This window comes from Mirounga angustirostris, unplaced genomic scaffold, assembly GCF_029215605.1.
Source record: "Mirounga angustirostris isolate CCGP_5_RB_7025 unplaced genomic scaffold, mMirAng1.0.hap1 SCAF_17, whole genome shotgun sequence".
NCBI lineage: Eukaryota > Metazoa > Chordata > Mammalia > Carnivora > Phocidae > Mirounga > Mirounga angustirostris.
The window spans coordinates 30,964,904-30,991,365 of record NW_026991725.1 but is presented as its reverse complement, the minus strand read 5'-3'; the positions used below and the strand labels follow the sequence as shown (position 1 = coordinate 30,991,365).

The window sequence follows — 26,462 nt, the reverse complement described above, 5'->3', positions numbered from 1 at the left end:
GACTATAAAACACAAAGTTTTAAACTGCACCTGAATAAATGCTAAGTGAATTCTAGTTCTGGAGGGAAACATGTTTTACTTCTGAACAATATTTTGTTATTTGTTCAGAAGTAAAGTAGAAACAATATTTAATTTGATGACCGAACTCCCAGTTTAGTATTTATCAGCAGCTGATTAAATTCCCTGAGTCAGTGCTAATCTTTTCTGTTACATTTTGCTATGCAGGCTTGAAATCTGATATTTGTTTTCTTGAAAAGTTTGGAAAAATCTTGAGAAAGTGCAAGACTTTCTTCCTAGATATGAAGTAAAATGTTGGCAGCTAAAGTGAAGCTTGATCTTCAGTGGGAACATAAATTTACAATCAAGTGTATATGAGAGATAGCAGCATCCACTAATATCTTGAAAACAGTATAAATGCAAAGATGCCATATTTGTCTGCACTTTCATTATGCTGCTCACATACCTTTTAGAGACTTCACAACTTTTAGCAACCTGTTTTGAAAGATCTTGTCAGAAAAGGGAGAATTTAAGTCACAGAGAAATGTGGAAAATCACTAGGATACTCTTAGGATAAACGGCTTTTCGAGAGTTTTCACTAGAAATTTCTCTTATAATAAAATTTGAGAGAAAATTGGGTGAAATTTAGCACATCAAGCATTCTACAACACACACACCTCTTTTCTTCTCCCCATTTCTGCTTTATTCACTTCTAAACAATCCTTTTCCTCTTTCCACAAATCCCAGATTAAGCCTTTTTTTTTCATGTTTGATAATAACACTCATCATAATGGAAATGCTGTTTCCCAATCTAAAAGTAAAACTGTAGATAGGGATTCATTTCAGGTATAAATGGACATTCTAAAAAAATTTTTTTTTGAGATGGACTCTCTATTTCCTGGAACTGAGGAAATGGAGATAATTTTAGAGATTCTCACAGATGCAGAAATCTCAAGTCTCTCTTTGGTTACATCAGTATTTAAAACACTTACCCTTAGAAAGATGTTTCATCATGTCCAAGCATTCTTTATCTTTGAGCTCTATCCCCACGTTTTCCAGAACAGTTTTCATACCGTTGAGATCAGACTTTTCTCCTTAATAAAAAAATTAAAATAATGACATCCATGGAATTTAAGTACAATCAAATGATTGCAAATAATAAAACTAAATTATGATGCCCATGCCCATACAAATGAGTATGAGCTGGGGAAAGTGAGGGTCACTGAGCTCTGACCAAATACACAGAGGTAATGTCATTCACAGAAACATAATTGGTTTTCTTTTTTTTTTTTTTAAGGATTTTATTTATTTATTTGAGAGAGAGAGAATGAGAGACAGAGAGCCTGAGAAGGAGGAGGGTCAGAGGGAGAAGCAGACCCCCTGCTGAACAGGGAGCCTGATGTGGGACTCGATCCTGGGACTCCAGGATCATGACCTGAGCCGAAGGCAGTCGCTTAACCAACTGAGCCACCCAGGCACCCCATAATTGGTTTTCTAAAGGCTAATAAGAGAGGGTAATCTCACTGGTAACCATGATAAGGTACCTGCAGGATTTCCAACTATGGAGAACATAATCTTTTTTTTTAAAGATTTTATTTATTTGACAGAGAGAGACACAGCGAGAGAGGGAACACGAGCAGGGGGAGTGGGAGAGGGAGAAGCAGGCTTCCCGTGGAGCAGGGAGCCCGATGCGGGGCTCGATCCCAGGACCCTGGGATCACGACCTGAGCCGAAGGCAGACGCTTAACGACTGAGCCACCCAGGCGCCCCTATGGAGAACATAATTAACCAAGGGCCCCATCTTCTGCTTTGAAATTAATCTGTGTTTTTTTGTACTAAGTCCATACCTACCATTGGCAGTGGTCAAGGGCTGGGTGCAGCTCCTAAGGGAGCCCTCTTTCTGGGGGATATGGGATGATGACTTTAACCAGAGGATTTTTTTTTTTTTTTTTACAGATTTTATTTATTTATTTGAGGGAGAGGGAGAAAGAGCATGAGCAGGGTGGAGGAGCAAAGGGAGGGGGAGAAGCAGACACCCCGTCGAGCAGGGAGCCTGACACAGGGCTGGATCCCAGGACCCTGAGATCATGACCTGAGCCGAAGGCAGATGTTTAACTGACTGAGCCACCCTGGTGCCCCTGACCAGAGGATTCTTGAAAGCAGTATTGCCAGACCTTCCTCAGACTACATGGCAATCTAGGATGCTTCCACCCAAACTTTTCTTCCTCTTTCCTTCACTTGGTGTCATATTTGCATTGCAGTCTGACAGCCTCCCAGTGTTTTCAGTTTCCCTCCTTACTTTCTATTAGGCAGGCATTTCCTGTAATAATGTCCTTCACATTTAATCCTGTTTCTTGGAAGGCTTGGACTAACATACTCAAAATGACAATGACAAGAAATGGGTATTATATATCTTTTTTGTTAATTAGTAAACTGCAAACAGTGTATCCTGATAATTCTACTGACATGAAGAACATATCTCTTCTTTAAGTGATTACCAGGGTCTTTTTCAAAGATCATTTCACCTTTTATTATAGATTTTGGCTGTCTTAAAATAAGGAGAATGAAGTGTATTAGTGGAAAACACATCAGAAAATATTCTGGGCTACTGGGTATGAAAACATTAAACAAATAGGAGGTAAAAATGATAGAATTAGCATAGCAATTAAGGCATGAAGAAAAATAGTTACATAAAAATTAGGATCCTATGTTTACATTAACTTCTCACTCACCTGTAACAGCTTTCACTCCATCCATCACTTTACTCAGATCAACTTTTCCACTAGCTATGAAAAGGGATAACTGAGACATGTAATCAATGTAATGAGCTCCAAAAACATATATAAAGGACTTATGTTGATGGAAAATTCCAGATAAGTTCCATTAATATCATAATTTTACCCAAACTTTCATTAAATCCCTGAATTTCAGGGATTTAAGCTGATCTACAGGGATTTAAGCTGATCTACATGTTTGCAAAAAGATGTCTTGGATATTGGAGTTTGCACAAAGAAAAAGGTACTTTTTCCAGTGTTTCTGGATCATTGGTATTGGTTAGCTATCTGGTAATCCTTCAGGTGTTGCCATGAGCCGTGAGTGCCACAGCTCATATAGGAACCACTAATGCAAACTAAGGTGTTAAATGACTGCATCCTGGAGCATGTAGTGCATGAGCAAGTTAAAATATCAGACTTTAACTTAAAGGAAAGGGGAATGCATAGAAAGAGCCTTCTACATGGAAGAGAGTCTGAGAAATGTAAACAAAACAAAACAACCCACCAAAAACCTAGGCACAATATATACAATGTATAGATAAGCAATGTATGGAGAACCATAGTCAGTTCAGCATGAAGAATGAAGTATGGATTTGGAAGAGGAAAGTTTATATAAGAGAGGCAGGTTGGGCTCAGATTATTGAGGGATTTGTAAGCTATTTTATGAAGCTTAGCCTTTATCTACTGGGCTAATAGAATCATAGTGGGGTTATAAGTTCAGGAATGATATGGACCAATTTGCATTTTGACATTCTTTAATTTTAAATTATAATTACTTTTATTATTACAAAATTACATTTGTATTGAAATAAAGATAGGGTGATGTCATCAAGATGGTGACATAGGTTGTTCCCAACTTCAGTCCCCCTCACAAAAAGATCATCTTGCCAGTATCCACAGACAAGACACCATTATGAAAATCCCAGAATATGGTGGTGAGGCTGAAGCACCTCCTTGAACTACAGAGACTGAGAAGGACTGCTTTAGAAGGGTAAGAGAATTGGCTATACTCTAACTGTACTCCCCCTCTCTGAGGCTGATACAGTGCTGCACTGAGAGGGCTTCCCAGAGCTATAGTTTCTCTGGTGGGAGAAAGAGAGCCCAAGGCATTCATCTAGCTCCTCCAGAGTTGTGGGTTGCTTCCTGGAAGGCCCACTTGGGTCTTGTCCCATAGGTATTGTGGGAGGAATCCGTGGGACTTGACCATTGGAGATCAGACTGAGATGGGGAAAAGGAGCATGGCTTATAGCAACCAGCACTTGGATCTTAGGCAGACTGTGTTTTTCCTAGCAGCAGTGCCTGAGTAGATATCCTAGACAATGGCTTTGCCCATCTGCACAGCCAAGCTGGTGGCCCTTCTTGCCAGGGAACTCTGCCTGATTTGGGTCCCCAGACAATAAGACATCCTGGCCTTGGTGCCTGTTCTGCCACCTCACCCAGGTGAGGAAACAAATTCATGGCTCCTGCCTACTGCTGAGGTAGCCCTCTGTCCCACCTGACCAGGAAGCCTATTGAGAGCATTCCAGAGACTGTCCCTCTTGCAGCAGTGCCTGAGTGAAGAGCCCAGACATTGGCTCTGTCCATCTGCAGACAAACCCACATCTAACATCATACTCAATAGTGAAAGGTTGAAACACTTTTCTCTAAAATCAGGAATAAGACAAGGGTGCTCATGCTCACCACTTCTATTCAACATAGTACTGTAATTCTTAGCCAGAACAATTAGGTAAGGAAAAGAAATAAAATCATCAGAACCAGAAAGGAAGAGTAAAATCGTCTCTATTTGCAGATGACATTATTTTATATACAGAAAATCTTGGAGACTCAACCAAAAAAAAAAAAACAAAAAACCTGTTAGATTTAATCAATGAATTCAGTAAAGATATAGGATACAAAATCAACACACAAAAATCAGTGGTGTTTCCAAAAACAGACACATAGATTCAATGGAACAGAATAGAGAGCCCAGAAATGGACCCTCAACTCTATGGTCAACTAATCTTCGACAAAGCAGAAAAGAATGTCCAATGGGAAAAAGTCTCTTCAACAAATGGTGTTGGGCAAATTGGACAGCCACATGCAGAAGAATGAAACTGGACCATTTCCTTACATCACACACAAAAATAGACTCAAAATGATCGAAAGACCTCAATGTGAGACAGGAGTCCATCAAAATCCTAAAGGAGAACACAGGCAACAACTTCTTCGACCTCAGCCACTGCAACTTCTTCCTAGAAACATTGCCAAAGGCAAGGGAAGCAAGGGCAAAAATGAATTATTGGGACTTCATCAAGATAAGAAGCATTTGCACAGCAAAAGAAACAGTCAACAAAACTAAGAAAACTGACAGAATGGGAGAAGATATTTGCAAATGGCATATCAGATAAAGGGCTAGTATCCAAAATCTATAAAGAACTTATCGAACTCAACACCCAAAGAACAAATGATCCAATCAAGAAATGGGCAGAAGACATGAACAGACATTTCTGCAAAGAAGACATCCAAATGGCCAACAGACACATGAAAAAGTGCTCAACATTGCTCAGCATCAGGGAAATCCAAATCAAAACCTCAATGAGATACCACCTCACACCAGTCAGAATGGCTAATGTTAACAAGTCAGGAAATGACAGATGTTGGCAGGGATAAAGAGAAAGGGGAACCCTCCTACACTGTTGGTGGGAATGCAAGCTGGTGCAGCCACTCTGGAAACAGTATGGAGGTTCCTCAAAAAGTTGGAAATAGAGCTACCCTACGACCCAGCAATTGCACTACTGGGTATTTACCCCAAAGAGACAAATGTCATGATCTGAAGGGGTACATGCACCCCGATAGCAGCAATGTCCACAATAGCCAAACTGTGGAAAGAGCCAAGATGTCCATCAACAGATGAATGGATAAAGGAGATGTGGTATACATAAACAATGGAATATTATGCAGCCATCAAAAGGAATGAACTCTTGCCATTTGCAAACGATGTGGATGGAACTGGAGGGTATTATGCTGAGTGAAATAAGTCAATCAAAGAAAGACATGTATCATATGATCTCACTGATATGAGGAATTCTTTTTTTTTTTTTTAAAGATTTTATTTATTTATTTGAGAGAGAGAGGATGAGAGAGAGCACATGAGAGGGGGGAGGGTCAGAGGGAGAAGCAGGCTCCCTGCCAAGCAGGGAGCCCGATGCGGGACTCGATCCAGGGACTCCAGGATCATGACCTGAGCCGAAGGCAGTCGCTTAACCAACTGAGCCACCCAGGCGCCCGATATGAGGAATTCTTAATCTCAGGAAATAAACTGAGGGTTGCTGGAGTGGTGGGGGGTGGGAGGGATGGGGTGACTGGGTGATAGACATTGGGGGGGTATGTGCTATGGTGAGCACAGTGAATTGTGTAAGACTGTTGAATCTCAGATCTGTACCTCTGAAACAAATAATACATTATATGTTAAAAAAAGAAGAAGATAGCAGGAAGGGAAAAATGAAGGGGGGAAACTGCAGGGGGAGATGAACCATGAGATACTATGGACTCTGAGAAACAAACTGAGGGTTCTAGAGGGGAGAGGGGTGGGGGGATGGGTTAGCCTGGTGATGGGTATTAAAGAGGGCACGTACTGAATGGAGCACTGGGTGTTATACGCAAATAATGAATCATGGAACACTACATCAAAAACTAATGATGTAATGTATGGTGATTAACATAACATAAAAAAAAGAAATATTTAGTGGTTTAAATAGGCAGCATAAAGTACTTAAGTGGATATGTTTCTGGTAGGGTCAATGAGGTAGAAAAAAGGATCAGTTTAAGAAGATGTGGAATATATAAGATTAAGAAAATTATGTTTCAACAGCTGTTTCGGGTGACTAAATATAAATGTCTTTCAAGATTTGGAATAAAATAGCTCTAAGATTGGGGAAAAGACTGGAAAGAATATAAAATCTGATAGTTCAGGGGCACCTGGGTGGCTCAGTCGGTTAAGCATCTGCCTTTGGCTCAGGTCATGATCCTGGGACTGAGTCACACATTGGGCTCCTTGCTCAGCGGGGAGTCTGCTTCTCCCTCTGCCCCTCCCCCTCTGCTCTCGTGCTCTGTCTCTTGCTCTCTCTCAAATATATAAATGAAATCTTAAAAAAATTTGATGGTTCAAATAAATGGTTAAAAGTGGGAATTCATAAAATCACTCAGGGAGAGCATGTAAAATAAAAAAAGCAAATGTTTCAATATTGGAGGAGCTACGAAATGAAGTAACCAGTTAGCAAGCATATGACTACTTTTAAACTTTTAATCCATAAAATTTTTATTCTACATTCTAACTATTCCTTAGACAAACATCCTGACTCCTCTGTTATCTATAAGAAAATATGTTGCTAACTTTAAATTTTAAAAAATGAGGCAGTATTTCTTTTTACTTTATGAATGGGTTCAACTCTAAGATACTGGCATTTCTTTTTAGCAACAAATAATCCTATTTCCAAAATTCTGATGTACACGTTCACAGGTAAAGCTCTGCAGAAAGGCAGAGTAATGACTACAGTGCTCACCATCAACTGATAGGTTATCTGTTAGACTTTGAAGCTCCTTTCCTGTGAGCTCGATTCCCATGTTTTCTAGAACAGTATTGACTTTACTTCTTTCAACCTTCCCTCCTTAGGAAAGAGACAGAAACAGTGACAAAAACCATTAAAATATGAAAGCACATTAAAGACTAGTAATATTGGGGTGCCTGGGTGGCTAAGTTGGTTAAGTGTCTCTTTTTTTGGCTCAAGTCATGTTCTCAGGGTTGTGAAATCAAGCCCTGTGTCGGGCTCTGAGCTGGGCTTGGAGCCTGCTCAAGATTCTCTCTCTCATTTTCCCTATGCCTCCCCCACCTGCCATGTGCTCTCTCACTCTAAAAATAAATAAAGAAAAATAAAGAAAAAATACTAGACATATATCAGTGCTCTGTTACTATTGTATTAAAAATGTTTTAATGTTAAAATGAAAAAAAAACTAGGAGTAAGGAAAATAGAATCCATTTTTCAGTACTATTAATATTACTTTGGAACATGAGTACCAAACTTTATTTTAACATTGTGTTAAAGAACCTTAAGCTTTACCATGATGAAACTATACACAAGAAATAATTTATGAAGGGGTTTTGCAACTGAAGATAAAGACAACTCATGGAATTTATAATAGAGAAGGATTTTGAAAAAAGCCTCAGTTCCCAGAAAACTTGTACTGATTTCCACTGGAACCTGACAATTCCCTTAAGCCTGGTGAATCCATGCTGTGAAAATAGTTTATGAACACAGATTTTTTGGTGAATTTGTTAAGACAGAAAACTATTTGTATTAGTATAAAAGAATATGTAATTATCTTTTAAACTCCCTGGCATGGTCTCAGAAAGGACTGTAGTTAAAAATGTTCTGCATGGAGCACTGGGTGTTATATGCAAACAATGAATCATGTAACACTACATCAAAAACTAATGATGTAATGTATGATGATTAACATAATAAAAGAAAAGAAAAGAAAAAGAAAAAAATTTTTAAAAAATGTTCTGAAATTGAAGCAGGAGCTGAGGCTGGGAGTGCATGGAAAGGAAAATTTACCATTAAAGTTGTAAAACAGGAGGCCTAGAGACTGGAGAAGAATAGCTACATGGGTGAACAGAACTAGAGAGACTGACAATACAAGTTTCTGGCTATCATCATCCCATTTCTAAGGTGACACTTGATTTAATTGATAAGGACACACAGCAAGATGTTATTAAATGGGCAGCATGGTTAAATCCACATTAAATGAAAAAATAATCCTGCTGCCACTCTTCTAAATGGCCTAGGAATGCCAAGAGGCTTTCTTCTTGTGGCAGGAGACTCCTCAATAGGGATCAAGTGGCAGAGCTTCTAAGTCTTTCCTTCATTCTCCTTATGCTCTTCTCTTCTTTTGGATTAAGCACTGGCAAGAGGGAAAGCAAAACAAAAACAAAAACAAATCCTAGGCACAGCCTTTGCCTACAGGTTTTTGCTTGTTTGTTTGTTTGTTTTTTACTGAATCTCACTAAAAACACATTCTTTTAAGAGGAACTATAATGAACATTTATTTATGATTTTGATTTTGATTCTATCAGGAAACAATGCCCAATCTTTTTGAGAATAGAAACTATTTTTGTTTTCTTTGCTTGCTTAACTAATCCTCAGACTAGCTACCTATCATCCTTTTCATGTTTTGCTGTATCTACCTAGAATTCAACTTATACTTTCAAGATTAAGTTTTGGAAAATATAAGAAAATGTGGGACCTACAAAGATTTAAAAAATTTTGTCATAAAATACCACATTTAAAATAAAGTAACTACATTTAAAAATCAGTTCCTAGGGGCGCCTAGGTAGCTCAGTCTGTTAAGTGTCTGTCTTCGGCTCAGGTCATGATCCCAGGGTCCTGGGATGGAGCCCCAGATCGGGCTCCCTGCTCAGCGGGAAGCCTGCTTCTCCCTATCTCTCTGCCTGCCACTCCCTCTGCTTGTGCTCTCTCTGTCAAATAAATAAATAAAATCTTTAAAAAATTAAAATAAAAATCAATTCATAGAAGGGTGGCTTGGTTAAAACTCTAATGAGATAAATTAAATTGTTAACTCTCGAATTGCTCATTAACTCACCTTTGGAAGACTTCAGATTATCCAACAACATATTTTGATAGATCTTCCCGGAAGCTACAATGCAAAGCATACTCCTTGTCAGATAAAATACTATGTCGATGGTCAGAAAGATGCTACATATATTCCATAAATTCAAAAAGAGTTTTCATTTACTGAATAAATATGTTCTTATTTCATCCTCCAGTTAAAAAAAAAAATGGAGACTAGGGGCTCCTGGGTGGCTCAGTTGGTTAAGTGACTGCCTTCGGCTCAGATGATCCTGGAGTCTCAGGATGGAGTCCCGCATCGAGCTCCCTGCTCAGCAGGGAGTCTGCTTCTCCCTGTGACCCTGCCCTCTCTCATGCTCTCTCTCTCAAATAAATAAAATCTTTAAAAAAAAAAAAAGGAGATTATGAGAGAACTTTCAGTGAGAATATGCAATTTTAAAGACCTGACAAAAACTGTTAACAGGCACTCTACATTTTCTTTCTTCTTTGATCTCTTGTGTGTAATTCTTCTAAAAGTCTCTCCCCAGATCACATTCCTTCATTTTCTTTCTTATAGTTTTGTCATTGGCTGGAGGTCATGACATAAAACATTTGTTTTGCCCCTGATGGCCTGGGTTAAAATGAACAGAAGGGTATCCATAGAACTTAAGACCTACCTTTTCTAATCACTTTAAATGTTATATATATATATTTCAAGCTAAAAGAGAACCTTTAAAACCTTCTCTCAGTGTACTATAAGCTAAGTACTCTAGAAGGCAACTAAGGTATCTTTATGGCTCACCATCAACTGGAAGCTTCTTCAGCAGCCTCTTTTGTTCTTTATCTGTTAGCTCAACACCCAAATTGCTCACAAAATCTGGTACATGTTGCGCATTCATCTTTTTTCCTTTGAAAATATGAAATGTGACCGTTCAAGAATTTTATAGAATAATTATTTCAAATAATAATTTAATAATGTGAAACATGTTTCTTCCTAATTTGTGGAAGTTCAAAGATATAATAAGATATAGACATCTATACAGAATTAAGAAGGATCATATAATTATCTGGTTAATGAAGATATCAATATCATTTATATATCTTACTAGAGAGTATTAATGTATTTTAAATATTTTTTCTGAAATGTTATTTGCTTAAAATACAATAAAAAAGCTTTATCTTGTTGCTTGATATATCCTAATTTGGGAATCTATTAATAACATTGAAGTGAATAATATTGTTAGTGTAAAAACTCCAGGAATTTCAGAAGTTGTTAGTAAGTTAGAGAATTTTAATCACTATATAAAAAGGCAAACTATGGGACATCAGGAGCAAATGTTTTATTAGAAAAGGTTGAAAGCTAAAATTTACAAATCAGTAAGAGAATGATAGAAAATATTATTTAAAACTCTACTACTACATAAAGCTTGCCGATCTTGGTTTTATATAACTTCCCACTGACCTGTAGAAGCTTTTAATCCATCAAACAACTTTTTCATTGCAACTCTTCCATATACTGTAAGAAGAAATGCAAATAATAAAAGAAACAGACTGTGATACATAGAAATAATCACCCTTTGGTAACCACCCCACCTCCCTCTGTCTCCACCAATCCCCTATCCCTAAATCCTGGCAAGCACTAATTGCCCTCCATTTCTAAAATTTTATTATTGCAAAATCTTATGTAAATGGAATTGTACAGTGTGTAACCTCTGAGCTTGGCTTTCTTTGGCTCTGCATAATTATCTGGAAATTCATCCAAGTTGTTGCATGAATCAAATAGTTACTTTATTTTTACTGATGAATAGTATTCCATGATACATATGGACCACAGTTTGTTTAGCCATCTACCTGTTGAAGGGTACCTGGGCTGATTCCAGATTTTGCTCTTATGTTCATGTACAGATTTTTGTGCAAACATAAGTTTTTATTTCTCTGGGATCAATGCCCAGAGGTGTAAGTACTGGGTCCTATGGTAGTTTTATGCTTAGTTTTTTTCTAAAAACTGGAACTTTTTTTCTCTAGTGATTATATCACTTTGTTTCCACCAGCAAGGGTGAGTGACCCAGATTCTCTAGCATCCTCATCAACATTTGGTGTTGTCACCATTTTTAATTTTAGCTATTCGGATAGGTATGCAGTGATAGCTCATTGTAGTTTTAAATTGCATTTCCTTGATGCCTAATGATGTCAAGCATCTTTCCATGTGTTTATTTGATACTGGTAGATCCTCCATGGTGAAATATATTTTCACATAATTTCCCCATTTTCTAATTGGACTGTTTATATTTTATGTTGCTGAGTTTTGAGGATCCTTTGAATCAGAGCTATTAGTCCTTTGTCAGATGTGTCATTTGCAAATATTTTCTCCCAGACTGTAGGTTGTCTTTCACCATCTCCACATTGCTTTCACAGAGCAAAAGCTTTTCATTTTGATGAGGTTTAACTTAACCATTTTTTCCCCTTATGGGTCATACTTTTCATGTAATATGTTTTTAAATTCATTCACTGAATAGGTAACATAAGCATAAATTACATAACTTCAAATGTTATCAATGCGTATATAGTGAAAAATAAATCTCTCTCATAAACATATCCTCTATCAGAGTTCTCTTCCCTCTAAGGAACAAACATTGATGTTTTATTCTGTTTCAGAGATATTCTATGCATATATTTGTATACAAATATAGAGCTGACTGGTTCTTTTGATGACTCTATATATTTCATTGAATAGATGTTCTGTAATTATGGAATCAGTTTTAAAATGAACTAAAATTGACATAAATTGCTTCTCCCTGTATTTTCAGATATGTTGTTTTAAGAGATGTATATTGTTTGTTCAAATATTCTCTGCCCCTTTCTATCAAGCCTGTCCTTATGGAAGGATGATACTTCTGTTCCGAATGATATCATGTAAGGTGCTTTGCCTAATGAAATATTTGTGTCTCTTCTGAGCAGAAACATTAAGAACTACTACATGGTGGCATCATCTCTGTTTTTCCCTGTCACAAAGGTGACATCACCCAGACAGGGACTGCTCCTTCAGCCCGTGCCCTATTAACAGAGAGCAGAGGGACAGCCAACCTATGGGCAATATCTAATTTTGAGTGACATGTAAAAAAATCTGTTGCCATAAGCCACTGAGATTTGGGGGTTGTCTGTTACTACTGCGCCATAGCTAACTGATACAGAAACTAGAAACACAAGTGTGGTGCTGTCTTAGCAACAACAACAGCAATAGCAAAAACAATGAAAATATGTGGTACTGGCTCTGGTGCTGGGAGTGGTGGGTGAGGAAGTTGTTCCTGGAGGCTGGAATGAATGAACTCCTGCCTTGCAATGGTGTTGGCAAGTCTATCAATTTCAACAACTGAGAAGACAGATAATGTGCTGAAGATGCTTGTGCCTTAAAAGAAGAGGCGAGGAAATACAGTGTTACTAGAGTATCTGGTTGATATTGGCGGCCATGGAGAAGTTACTAGAAAAAGAAATGAACTCAGAAACAAAGGACTGCCTGGAAAGCAGGGACTAAAGAGAACAGAGAGATCTGGAAATTCTGGGTCCTGCATGGTAAACAAAAATGAACTATTTCTCATCTTCTAAAATTGAAGATAACCCCAAGGATTTCTTTCAGTGACCAAGGGCATTTAAAAGTAAGGCTTCTGAATGAAACTTGACCATTCTCTAACACCATATACAAAGATAAACTCAAAATGGATGAAAGACCTCAATGTGAGACAGGAATCCATCAAAATCCTAGAGGAGAACATAGGCTTTGACATCGGCCACAGCAACTTCTTTCAAGATACATCTCCAAAGGCTAATGAAACAAAAGCAAAAATGAACTTTTGGGATTTCATCAAGATAAAAAGCTTCTCTACAGCAAAGGAAACAGTCAACAAAACAAAGAGGCAACCCACAGAATGGGAGAAGATATTTGCATATGACACTACAGATAAAGGGCTGGTATTCAAGATCTATAAAGAACTTCTCAAACTCAACACCCAAAAAACAAATAATCAGGTCAAAAAGTGGGCAGAAGATATGAAAAGACACTTCTCTGAAGAAGACATATATAGACAAATATAGAGCTGACAGACACATGAAAAAATGTTCATCATCATTAGCCATCAGGGAAATTCAAATCAAAACCACATTGAGATACCACCTTATGCCAGTTAGAATGGCAAAAACGGACAGGGAAAGAAACAACAAATGTTGGAGAGGTTGTGGAGAAAGGGGAACCCTCTTACACTGTTGGTGGGAATGCAAGTTGGTACCGCCACTTTGGAAAACAGTGTGGAGGTTCCTCAAAAATTTAAAAATAGAGCTACCCTATGACCCAGCAATTGCACTCCTGGGTATTTACCCCAAAGACACAGATATAGTGAAAAGAAGAGCCATATGCACCCCAATGTTCATAGAAGCAATGTCTGCAATAGCCAAACTGTGGAAAGAGCTGAGATGCCCTTCAACAGATGAATGGATAAAGAAGATGTGGTCCATATATGCAATGGAATATTACTCAGCCATCAGAAAGGATGAATACCTAACTTTTACATCAACATGGATGGGACTGGAGGAGATTATGCTAAGTGAAATAAGTCAAGCAGAGAAAGTCAATTATCATATGGCTTCACTTATTTGTGGAACATAAGGAATAACATGAAGGACATTAGGAGAAGGAAGGGAAAAATAAAGGGGGGGAAATCGGAGGGAGAGATGAACCATGAGAGACTATGGACTCTGAGAAACAAACAGGGTTTTAGAGGGGAGGGGGAGGGGGGTTGGTTAGCCCGGTGATGGGTATTAAGGAGGGCACGTACTGCATGGAGCACTGGGTGTTATACGAAAAGAAGGGATCGTGGATCACCACATCAAAAACTAATGATGTATTGTATGGTGACTAACATAACACCATAAAATTTAAATAAATAAATAAATAAATAAAAGTAAGGCTTCTGGCAAAGATAAAATGAAAAGTGTGGTCATTATTCCTTTTGTTAAAATGTCTGATTTGATTAATGGGCTGGCTAGTAAATCCTCTAAGTTTGAAAAAACAGTTCAGGAATAAGCATCTTAGGTTGTGCTTCTCTCCAAGGACATCTGATAAAACTCAAGGGATCTATAATTAAGTCTAATGAGAAGCATGTCTCAAAAAGAATTGTAGGGGCACCTGGGTGGCTCAGTCGTTAAACGTCTGCCTTTGGCTCAGGTCATAATCCCAGGGTCCTGGGATCGAGCCCTGCATCAGGCTCCCTGCTCAGCGGGAAGCCTGCTTCTCCCTCTCCCACTCTCCCTGCTTGTGTTCCCTCTCTCGCTGTGTCTCTCTCTGTCAAATAAATAAATAAATTCTTTAAAAAAAAAAAAAAAGAATTGTAGATGTAAGTACTGCCACACAAAGCTAGTCATAGTCAATCAGATAAAAGGTCAACTCTATTTTAGTATAAAACCAAAACTAAAAGATACTCTGTTCATGACCATAACTGGGTCTCCTACTCTTTACAAACAGGAAGTAGACTAAGAAAGTTGCTTCAGCCACAAGAAGGGGATATTCTTCAGTGCCTTCTTCTGATGTGGGAAGAAGAAAAATGAAAAAAGGTAGGATTTCCTCAATGGTGTAGCCAAGATCCATAAAGAACAATGGGCTGGGACTCTAATCACTATGGTAGGATTTTCCCAAAGAACTTAAAAATATTTTACATGCTCACCATCAGTGGGCAGGTTGCATTTGAGATCCTTAATTTCGTCTTCTGTGAGTTTCCATCCCATGGTTTTCAAAACCGAATCAAGTTTATTGACATTAACAATCCCTCCTTGGAAATGAAAAATGGTCAAGAAACAACAAAATGAAAGAAAAATACAGTTTATATATTTAAACAACCTAGGGGCCCCCAAGACTGAAGTATAGGTGGAAATATAAAGGGTATTTTCTGTCAGAAATATTTTTCTTTTGCAGGCAAGGGATCTTTTTCTAAAATTTTGGTTTGGACTTCTTAGAAACTTCCCTCTGTTGGGGATAAAAATTCTGAAATCTTAATCTCATTGCCCAGAATGCATTTTATTGTAGTCAATCAGCATGCTGTACAGTTTTTGGATTCAAATAACTTAAATGGACTTGAATGAAACAAGTGAAAAAAGTAATTTTATCTTCTCACTCATAAGTGGACTCATTTTTATTTACTTTATTAGTTGTCTCAACTCCTAACCAAATTCCCCAAATAGTTACCCTTTAGTTTCTCTGTTCCAACACAGATATTAGTTTCTTTTCTGCAAAACATTATTTAAAAATTCAATGTGGTGATAATTTGCTCACAGACAGGTCTATATCAGAAGGTAGGAATGACATCAGTAGTTTAGGTTAGTGAAAGTCACAATTGGGTATCTAGGAAGTAGTATGTATGTGCCTCTTAGATTCATCTGGCTTTTGACTATGCTTCTCACTTACCATTAAGAGACTTCAAACCATCCAGCAACCTATTCTTGTAGACTTTCCCATTAGCTACAGGAAACATAAATCAGATCATACACAAGTAAGTGACGTGGAGATTCACCAAGGCAGCAAGTCATAATTTAATGTAAGGAGGATTTGTACTTTTCTCTAGAAAATTTCCAAATTACTTTCAAATTTTAAAAAATGAAATGGCCACCAATGTATCCACTCTACTCAATTGTTGGCACCTAAGCATGTTAATGCTGGCAATCTACAAAGCTTTCATGCTTTTGAAAAAAATTCCTTTTCTGCTCTTTCATCTAGTTAGTACCCAGTATACCTTTTAGAATTCCCTGTCTATAGAATCGTGGCTACAAAAGGTATTTCTTAACCTTGATGGCAGGTTGTGAATAAAGCAGCAGCTGATTTCCAAATAAAAATCTGTAATGGATAGAATTCCTTCTTAAAAATCTTCTCTTAAAATATTTTCATTATGAATAATTTCAACCATACACAAAGGCAGAATAGAAACAATGAATCCTCCTATATACTCAACTCAAACAGTTACTGATGTTCTACCATTTGATAGAATCCTTTTAAGGTGAAACTGGATCATTCACTGTCTTTAAAAATTTAGACTATTAGACATATAAGTTTACATAAGTGAATAAATTGAACCATATCATAATGGCTGTACTTTTTTAGTCTAGTCTTTGTTTTTCTTTTGTGTAAATGCCTTTCTCTACTTTCCCTTGTAAGTCTATGGTCCAGGCACAAGCCCCCAGAAAACTCACATTAACAATCTAGAATATAGAATATATCTTTATATTATCTATCTATCTAAATATAGATAGATAGATGGATAGACGGATAGTTACATTAGTGAAATCATTTATTCTAAGTAATTGTTGGAAGTATTTTTCCTATCCTATCATATTAGAAAGTTTATAGAAGTTCTCACGAAATAAGAAATGTATGCTTCTTTCAAGCCCATAGTAACATTTTAAATGCTTACCATTAACTGGCAGATTTTTTACCAGCTCTCCACATTCCTTATCTGTGACAGTTATTCCTATGTTTTCCAGGACATTTCCCACATCACTGACATCAACCTCTCCTCCTTCAACATTACAAAATGGGCAAAGATTAGTATAGAGAAGGGTCTAATACCTCCAAAGACATGTTGATGCCTTTTCACCTTCAACTACAATAACTGAATGAGCAAACACACAAGAATATGCTAACTGTTCACCACTGTCTTTAATTGGGGTAGAAATAGAATTTCTTCCTTATTCTTAGTAAAGTAACAGACAGACTAATGCAGTTTACATAATGTAAATTAGGACACTGTAGGCATAAGATCCATTTATTTTGTAAGGATATTATTCCTCCCCTAATTTCTTAATGATAAGAGAATTTTATCTTTGTGAAAGTTTGCTCTATCATTTGCTGTGCTGATTTAAATTTGGCAGTCAAAATCAAGAATAGTGACTATTCTTGGCAAATATTCCAGAAACAAAGAAATTTGCTACTAGAACTTTGCACTGAAAAATTAGTGCTAAAATGCAGATATTCTAAAGTGTAATTCTAGGCAACTGAATACAGATATTCATCAATATAGAAAAAAATGGGTAGGATAAAGAAGGAAATGGAGAAATGATGGGTCTATATAAAAATATAAATTAGTATAAAGAATTAAGACATTAGATTTATAGAAACTTCTAACTAACCTGTAATAGTTTCCACTGCTTCCATTAATTTTTTGAGACCAATCTTCCCATTAGCTGTAAGAAATATCATAATTAGGATGTGGCAATGTTATAAGAAGATAAAGGAGGTAAATTAAGAAAGAGATGTCTGAGCTGGGGTGCCAAGACCCTGCCATGTTCTAGTTTGCCATCAGATTTCAATTAGGAAACACAAATTCAAAGATAAAGTATGAAGACTCTCAATGACGGCAAAAGCAGAGCATTAAACCCCATGCATGGCACTCTTTTTGGCTCAGGGCTCTGTCCTGCTAACTGTGCTGGTTATGCACTGTTATTACCAAAAGCAAGATCAAAGGAAGGCCTGTAGTGCCACAGATTTAACAATCAAAAGACTCAAGAGGAGAGCTAACTGCATAATCCATAATTCCTGTTCCTCAAGTCGTCTTAAAGTTTCTGAATGATGTTTTTAAATATAATGAGAAGATAATGAATCACAATATAGTAAATAGTGATTAGGACTCAAAGAGCATGACACTGGAATGGGGAGGTGACAGAGAAGCTGAATATATGCAAGAGGAGGAACGAAGCCTAAGATTATACCAGAATAATCTGGATATGAGCCAGTTTCCCCACTGTGGAATTTAAGGCTTGTTTAAATTGTGGCTGGTGCCAGGCTCCGTAAGAATGAACAAAGCAAAACTATCTGCTGAATCTGGTTTTCGGATGTTACCTGGAGATACATATTGTTAGTTCAATGCAGATGACTGGGAAACAGTCCTCCTTTATTGATTTATTTTGATTTCGTTTGATTTTATCTTCTTTAGTTCTAGCCACATGAGGCTTTTTAGGAAAGTGCTACTTGGCCTCAAAGCATATGGTACACATATATATTAGGCAATTGTTAATGAAAACAAAACAAAAAAACCCAGCTATCTACCAAAACTCTTATTTCCTCTCATAGTGTAGAATGATAGGCAGAAGTGGATGCTCAGCCAGATATTATATTCCTACCACCGCCCACCCTACCTCCCCCTTGCATATAGAGGTAGTCATGTGACTAGTTCCCAACAAAGAATGGTTATGGATATGATGTGTCCTACATCTCTCTCCTTCACGCTCTCTTTTCCATTCCATTAATTAGATATAAACAATGAAAAGAATCTAAGAAGGAACCCAAGAGGCAAGGAACCTGCATCCCTGTATCACTGAATGGAGATGAGCCACTGCCCGTCAACCAAGAATACTCTCACCTAGGACTTTCATGGAGAAGAGAATTAAATTTCTATTGTGTTTAACCATAACATGCTTTCAAGGTTTTTTTTATTTATTTTTTATTTTTAAAAAGATTTTATTTATTTGAGAGAGTGAGAGAGAGAGAGAAAGAGAGATAGAGAGAGCATGAGCAGGGTGGAGAGACAGAGGGAGAGGGAGAAGCAGACTCCCTGCTGAGCGGTGAGCCCAATGAAGGACTCCATCCCAGGGCCCTGGGATCATGACCTGAGCTGAAGGCAGATGCTTAACCGCCTGAGCCACCCAGGTGCCCTCAAGTATGTTTTTAAATAAAAATTTAGTTTACCTTAAATAATACATGCTCTGTTCTTAAATTGGAAGTGGTTAATCCCGGGGCGCCTGGGTGGCTCAGTCGTTGAGCACCTGCCTTCAGCTCGGGTCGTGATCCCGGGGTCCTGGGATCGAGCCCCACATCAGGCTCCCTGCTCGGTGGGAGGCCTGCTTCTCCCTCTCCCACTCCCCCTGCTTGTGTTCCCTCTCTCACTGTGTCTCTCTCTGTCAAATAAATAAATAAAATCTTAAAAAAAAAAGTTAAAAAAAAAAAAAGAAGTGGTTAATCCCTATCTTTGCAAAATGCTTCTATTTTCTTTTGTATACCCAATATCACTAAGTTATGTGGGTTCTCTGACACCAGCTCATAAATGTAAACTCATCTCTAAGGTTCATTATCATCTACAATCCTCACCATCAGGTGGCAAATATTCTGTCAGACCTTCACGTTCCTTTTCTGTGAGTTCAATTCCCAGGTTTTCTAGAACATTGTCTAGGTTATTGACTTTAACCATTCCTCCTTAAGAAACAAACAGGAAAGAACCATGAAGAAAAAATATTACATGATTTAAAAAGATTAATATATATGTAAATTTTTTATCTCGCATGCATTAATTTAATAAAAAATAAAAACAAACGTACAACTTATTTATAGTAGTTACAGGTGTATAAGGTTAGCTCAGCAATCACCTAAAATGAGATCAAGAACAACTTAGATAAAAATGTTCTGGGGGGGGGCCTGGCTGGCTCAGTCAATAGACTATGTGACTTTTGGTCTCAGGGTCATGAGTTCAAGTTCCACATTGGGCACTGAGCTTACTTAAAAGCACTGAAGTATTACTGGGTGGTGGGAGTGATTATGTGTTTAAAGGTATTATTTGCAGTATTGGGTAATATTCATCTGTTAAAAGAGAGGCCAAAAGAATACCAATGGTAGAATTGTCCCCATGGGGAATTCAGAGAGAATACTGCGCATGTCTGTCCCCAAAACAAAGTCGAGGTATCAGCTGAGAGTGATAGTTCAAGTTTCAGATCATCAATGTTCTGCTCTTGCAATACACAAAAGTGTATTAAAGATTAAAAGGTTATAAAAGTGGGTTCATTTGCTCTAGAGGGAAGAGTGTCATGGACGACACATTCACCACAAAATTCTGCAAGGAATGTTGCTGACTGCCATTATTCCAAGGGCCTGGGATGACAGACCAGCCACCTGCAGGAGACTGTCTCATCAAATAGTAAGCAGCAAAACCTGTAACCTTTCCTCTTTCCCTTCCTACTTCCCCTTCTTATCTCTTCTTCTAAGGACTGATAGGAAGAAGAAGTGAAAAAAGTATCTTGGCCACAATACCATGCTTCTCTTCTACATTTGTTGTTGCTAACTGGTCTTTGGGTAAGAACGTTTTATAGAAAATAACTTGATTCATGCAATAAAATGATATTAAAGACCACTCCAAAATCCTTTGTATTGTTGTTGTTGGGCAAATCCCCAGAAAAACTGCCTATGATGTTCTCTATATTATTTGTTGTATAAATTAGATTTCACATCCATTCAAAAGAGAATGGATTCCTTGCAATGCTATAACATGGGTGATTATGTAAAAGTACTGTGTGATGAATGTAATGAAAGAAAAGATCTAAACATAGGAATGTAGACATGATTCAAAACCTGCTGGTAAAGATGTCTGTGTTGGTATTTGTGTTGATATTTAGCAGACTTTCCTGCTAATCATGGTTCTTAAGTACCTTTTATAGACTTCACACCATCCAGCAATCTGTTCTGATACACCTTTCCAGCAGCTATTAGAAAATAGAAAAGGCACAGTTAATATCTGAAGGAAAAGAACATGGACAGTCACAGAGTTATTGGGCAACTGGGTAATTCCAGTAGGAAAGTTTTTTACTCTTTCCCTGGGAAATCTGTTCCATCTCTCCAACAAATAAAAATTATTTTGGGAAAAAGAAATGGTCTTGGTGACAACAATGTATACAGTGTTCAGCGACCAAGAAGAATGATGGGAAGACTACTGTACAAAAAAAAAAAATCACTAGTTCTCTGTGTCCCTTTTCCTTTCTTTTTCCCCCTAGTCTCTCAATCCTCTCAGTTTCCTTCCTTTCCCTTCCTATCCTTTAGGCCTCTCAGGAGTGGGAACTGGTAGCATTATTGCAATCTGCATTAGCTCTGATGGCAAAATTCTCAGTGGAAGAGCTTGGTGACTCCTAGATTGAATCTGTATGTCAGTGAAATTACCTTTCTTAAAATCATTTTCAAGAGACAATATTGTAGACCTGCCTACAATGACCCCCAGAACCCAGCTCCCCAGAAAGGCTACCCTGGCACTTATAAGGCTCACCGTCAATTGGTACAGTTTGTTTCAGCTTCACAAAGTCTTTCTCAGTGAGCTCGATCCCCATGTTTCCCAGAACTTCTAGCAGATCATTGGCATCAATCTTTTTTCCTTTCAAAAGACAGGAACATCAGTGCTTGGCAATTTGGAATCTAATGATTCCAAATAATGACAAATATTATGACAAATAATGACAAAATTATCACCTTCAACTTGGAAGTAGTGAATAGGTAAAATGAGACACATACAACTACACAGAATTACAGGGAAACCACAAACAGAACACAGGTCCTAATGTCATAAAAGGAACACTCTGGGGGCCCCTGGGTGGCTCAGTTGGTTAAGGTTCTGCCTTTGGTTCAGGTCATGATCTCAGGGCTCTGGAGTCAAGCCCTGCATCTGGTCTCTCCGCTCAGCGGGAAGTCTGCTTCTCCCTCTCCCCCTTCCACTCCCCCTGCTTGTATTCTCTCTCACTCTCGTTCTCAAAAAAAAAAAAAAAAAAAAAGGAATACTCTTTCAGCATTGGATTTGTGTGCATCTAATGCAGTCGAGGTAAGTCTGCTTTTAATTGGCCAGCAAATTAGAATAATGGAAATAATAGAAATTTATAATTCTGACAGGGGAACTTAGAATTGTGGGAAGATTCTAAATTATATGATTTCTCTCTTTATATATGCTATCAAGGTATGAGGTTAATTGAATATTGGTGAGATAAATGATATTGCCTAATTAAAAATATTTCTGCCAAATTTCTTATCAAAATACAGTTTTAATTGTATTTTAAAAGTTCAAATTGTGCAAATAAATACAGTATAGGACTCTGAAAATAAATATTTGATGAAATACAATATAAAAGCAAAATAGAAGAGTTTGGTAAGGTAAAAAGATATTTTTAAGTTAGTACAATTTTATGTTTCTATTTTAATTCCAGTTAGTTAGCATATACTGTAATATTAGACTCTGTGGTACAAATATAGTGATTCAACACTTCCATACCACACCTGGTGCTCATCACAACAAGTGCACTCCTTAATCCCCATCCCTATTTTATCTATCCCCCTGCCCACCTCCCTTCTGGTAACCATCAGTGTGTTCTCTATAGTTAAGAGTCTGTTTCTTGGTTTGCCTCTCTGTTTGTTTGGTTTTTTTTTTCCATTTTTTTAATAAGATAGTACAATTTTACAGTAACTTGCCACTCACCAGGAAAAGCATTCAGCGCATCTATTAATTTTTTCATTTTAACCTTCCCATTATCTCTTAAGAAACACATGTAAATCAAACACAGATATAACACTGACACTCGTTAGCAATATGAAGTTTTGGTTGTGATCTCTCCTCTTTCATTCATGATTTTGTTGATTTGGGTCGTTTCTCTTTTCTTTTTGATAAGTCTGGCCAGGGGTTTATCAATCTTGTTAATTCTTTCAAAGAACCAGCTCCTAGTTTTGTTGATCTGTTCTACTGTTCTTTTGGTTTCTATTTCATTGATTTCTGCTCTGATCTTTATTATTTCTCTCTTCCTGCTGGGTTTAGGCTTTATTTGCTGTTCTTTCTCCAGCTCCTTTAGCTGTAGGGTTAGGTTGTATATTTGAGACCTTTCTTGTTTCTTGAGAAAGGCTTGTATTGCTATATACTTTCCTCTTAGGACTGCCTTTGCTGCATCCCAAAGATTCTGAACAGTTGGGTTTTCATTTTCATTGGTTTCCATGAATTTTTTAAATTCTTCTTTAATTGCCTGGTTGACCCATTCATTCTTTTGTAGGATGGTCTCTAGGCTCCATGTATTTGAGTTCTTTCCAACTTTCCTCTTGTGATTGAGTTCTAGTTTCAAAGCATTGTGGTCTGAACATATGCAGGGAATGATCCCAATCTTTTGTACTGGTTGAGACCTAATTTGTGACCTAGGATGTGATCTATTCTGGAGAATGTTCCATGGGCACTAGAGAAGAATGTGTATTCTGTTGCTTTGGGATGGAATGTTCTGAATATGTCTGTGAAGTCCATTTGGTCCAGTGTGTCATTTAAAGTCTTTATTTCCTTATTGATCTTTTGCTTAGATGATCTGTCCATTTCAGTGAGGGGGTTGTTAAAGTCCCCCACTATTATTGTATCGTTGTCAATGTGTTTCTTTGCTTTTGTTATTGATTGGCTTATATAACTGGCTGCTCCCATGTTAGGGGCATAGATATTTACAATTGTTAGATTTTCTTGTTGGATGGTCCCTTTAAGTAGGATATAGTGTCCTTCCTCACCTCTTATTATAGTCTTTGGTTTAAAATCTAATTTGTCTGATATAAGGATTGCCACCCCAGCTTTCTTTTGGTGTCCATTAGCATGGTAAATGGTTTTCCACCCCTTCACTTTCAATCTGGGGGTGTCTTTGGGTCTAAAATGAGTCTCTTGCAGACAGCATATCGATGGGTCTTGTTTTTTTTTATATAATCTGATACTCTGTGTCTCTTGATTGGGGCATTTAGCCCATTTACATTCAGGGTAACTATTGAAAGAGATGAATTTAGTGCCATTGTATTGCCTGTAAGGTGACTGTTACTGTATATTGTCTGTGTTCCTTTTTGGTCTATGTTACTTTTAGGCTTTCTCTTTGCTTAGAGGACCTCTTTCAATATTTCTTGTAGGGCTGGTTTTATGTTTGCAAATTCCTTTAGTTTTTGTTTGTCCCGGAAGCTTTTTATCTTTCCTTCTATTTTCAATGACAGCCTAGCTGAATATAAAATTCTTGGCTGCATATTTTTCTCATTTAGTGCTCTGAAAACATCATGCCAGTCCTTTCTGGCCTGCCAGGTCTCTGTTGATAGGCCTGTTGCCAGTCTAATGTTTCTACCATTGTAGGTTACAGATCTCTTCTCCCGAACTGCTTTCAGGATTTTCTCTTTGTCTCTGAGACTCGTAAGTTTTACTATTAGATGTTGGGGTGTTGACCTATTTTTATTGATCTTGAGGGGGGGTTCTCTGTGCCTCCTGGATTTTGATGCCTGTTTCCTTCCCCAAATTAGGGAAGTTCTCTGCTATAATTTGCTCCAATATACCTTCTGCCCCCCTCTCTTTCTTCTTCTTCTGGGATCCCAATTATTCTAATATTGTTTCGTCTTATGGTATCACTTATCTCTCGAATTCTGCCCTTGTGATCCAGTAGTTGTTTCTCTCTCTTTTTCTCAGCTTCTTTACTTTCCATCATTTGGTCTTCTATATCACTGATTCTCTCTTCTGCCTCATTTATCCTAGCAGTTAGAGCCTCCATTTTTGATTGCACCTCATTAATAGCCTTTTTGATTTTGACTTGGTGAGATTTTAGTTCTTTTATTTCTCCAGAAGGGGTTTCTCTAATATCTTCCATGCTTTTCTCAAGCCCAGCTAGTATCTTTAAAATCGTCATTCTGAACTCTAGTTCCGACATCTTACTAATATCTGTATTGATTAGGTCCCTGGCAGTCGGTACTGCCTCTTGTTCTTTCTTTTGAGGTGATTTTTTCCATCTTCTCACTTTGTCCAGAGGAGAATGGATGAATGAGAGAATAAAATGCTAACAGGGTAAAAACAACCCCAGAAAAATATACACTAAGCAAATCAGAAGAGACCTGAAACTGGGGGAAAAGAAAGGGAAAGAAAGAAAAAAGAAAAAAAAGAAAAAGATAAAGATAAAAAAAAAGAATATGAACAAATATGATCAGGCTGGTGCATAGATCAGTGCCACACAGTAGATTTTGGGCGTATTTTGGTCTGTTAGAAGAAACTACCTTCCAAAATTTTAAAGAAAGAAAAGTTTATATATGTATAAAAATAAGGGTAAATATGATGCAGGGATGGAATATGAGTGTAAAGATGAAAATTATAAAAGATTTTATAAAAGGAATTTATAAGATAGGAAGTTGGTTGAAAAAAGAAAGAAGAGAAATTTAAAAAAAAAAAAAAAAGGGAGAGAATGTGATCAGGCAGGAGATTAGAACCAAGCCATACACTAGAGATTTAGGGTATATTTTGGTCTGTTAGAAGAAACTGTATCCCAAAATTTTAAAGAGAGAACAACTTATATATATACCAACAATAAGGTTAACTACCAAGAAGGGATAGTCAATGACTCTAAAAATGAAAAAAAAAAAAATTTTTTTTTAAAAAGGAATTGATAAGATGTTGGTTGAAAAAGTGAAAAGAAAAATTTGAAGAAAAAAAAGAAAATTAAAAAAATTAACTTTGAAAGACTAAAGAATCAGGGGGAAAAAAGCCATTAATTGTATGTGCTGTATTTCCCTAATGCTGGCGTTGTCATTGATCAGTAAACTTGGTCTTGGCTGGCTGTTCTTGCTGATCTTCTGGGCGAGGGGCCTGTTGCCATGGTTCCCAAACTTCTTTGCCTGAGGCAGAATTGCCCCACCCTTGCCCTCTGGGCTAAGTAATCTGCTCAGGTTTGCTCTCCGCAGCTTTTGTTCCCTGCAAGCTTTCCGTACAGCTTTGGGCCTCCCAGCTCCGCCCCGGAGGAGCTGAGAACTCAGGGCTCCACTCCTCAGCCCCCAGAGAAAAGCAGTCACTCCCGTCTCCCCGGTCTCCAGCCACACTCCGTGCTCACCCAGCCTGTGAGCGAGCATTTCTATCTCTGGCACACGACCCCGTGTGCAGTCTCCAGACCCAGCAGATCCCTGTGGTGCGCTCCTGCACTGCTCCTCCTGGGGGAGGAAGGGGAATCTCCCCAGATCTGCCTGATCTGCACTTGTTGGGGCCCTGCTGGAAGAGCAGTGGCTCAACTATGCCGCGGATCATGGTTTATGGCAACCCCGAGCTGAGAGCCCATGCCTCGGCTCCATCTCTGCAGCCAGCTTCCCTGCTCTGATACCTGGGAGCTCTGCTGCACTCAGGCACCCCCGGTCTTCCTGTGACCCCGAGGGTCCTGAGAAACCCTGTCCCATCAAAGGTTCCACCCCCCGCTTAGCCACTGAAGCGACGTCCCTCAGTGGAGCAGACCTGTAAAAGTTCCGATTTTGTGCTCCGCTGCTCTATTACTTGTCGGGAGCCAGCTGATGGAGGCT

The 26,462-nt window shown here is 38.0% G+C and overlaps 1 protein-coding gene across 1 annotated transcript in view; it reads right to left on the bottom strand.

Annotated features, from left to right (window-relative positions):
* LOC123854704 (uncharacterized) overlaps positions 1 to 26,462 on the bottom strand; it is a 160,972-nt gene that overhangs the window by 60,860 nt on the left and 73,650 nt on the right. The window contains exons 30-40 of the mRNA XM_064583319.1: positions 21,430 to 21,534; positions 20,822 to 20,875; positions 19,494 to 19,598; positions 17,540 to 17,593; positions 16,825 to 16,929; positions 15,825 to 15,878; positions 15,088 to 15,192; positions 10,839 to 10,892; positions 10,179 to 10,283; positions 9,411 to 9,464; positions 990 to 1,091 (exon numbers count right to left, since the gene is read on the bottom strand). Coding sequence (XP_064439389.1) covers positions 990 to 1,091; positions 9,411 to 9,464; positions 10,179 to 10,283; positions 10,839 to 10,892; positions 15,088 to 15,192; positions 15,825 to 15,878; positions 16,825 to 16,929; positions 17,540 to 17,593; positions 19,494 to 19,598; positions 20,822 to 20,875; positions 21,430 to 21,534 — 897 coding nt within the window. The remainder of the gene's footprint in view (positions 1 to 989; positions 1,092 to 9,410; positions 9,465 to 10,178; positions 10,284 to 10,838; positions 10,893 to 15,087; positions 15,193 to 15,824; positions 15,879 to 16,824; positions 16,930 to 17,539; positions 17,594 to 19,493; positions 19,599 to 20,821; positions 20,876 to 21,429; positions 21,535 to 26,462) is intronic.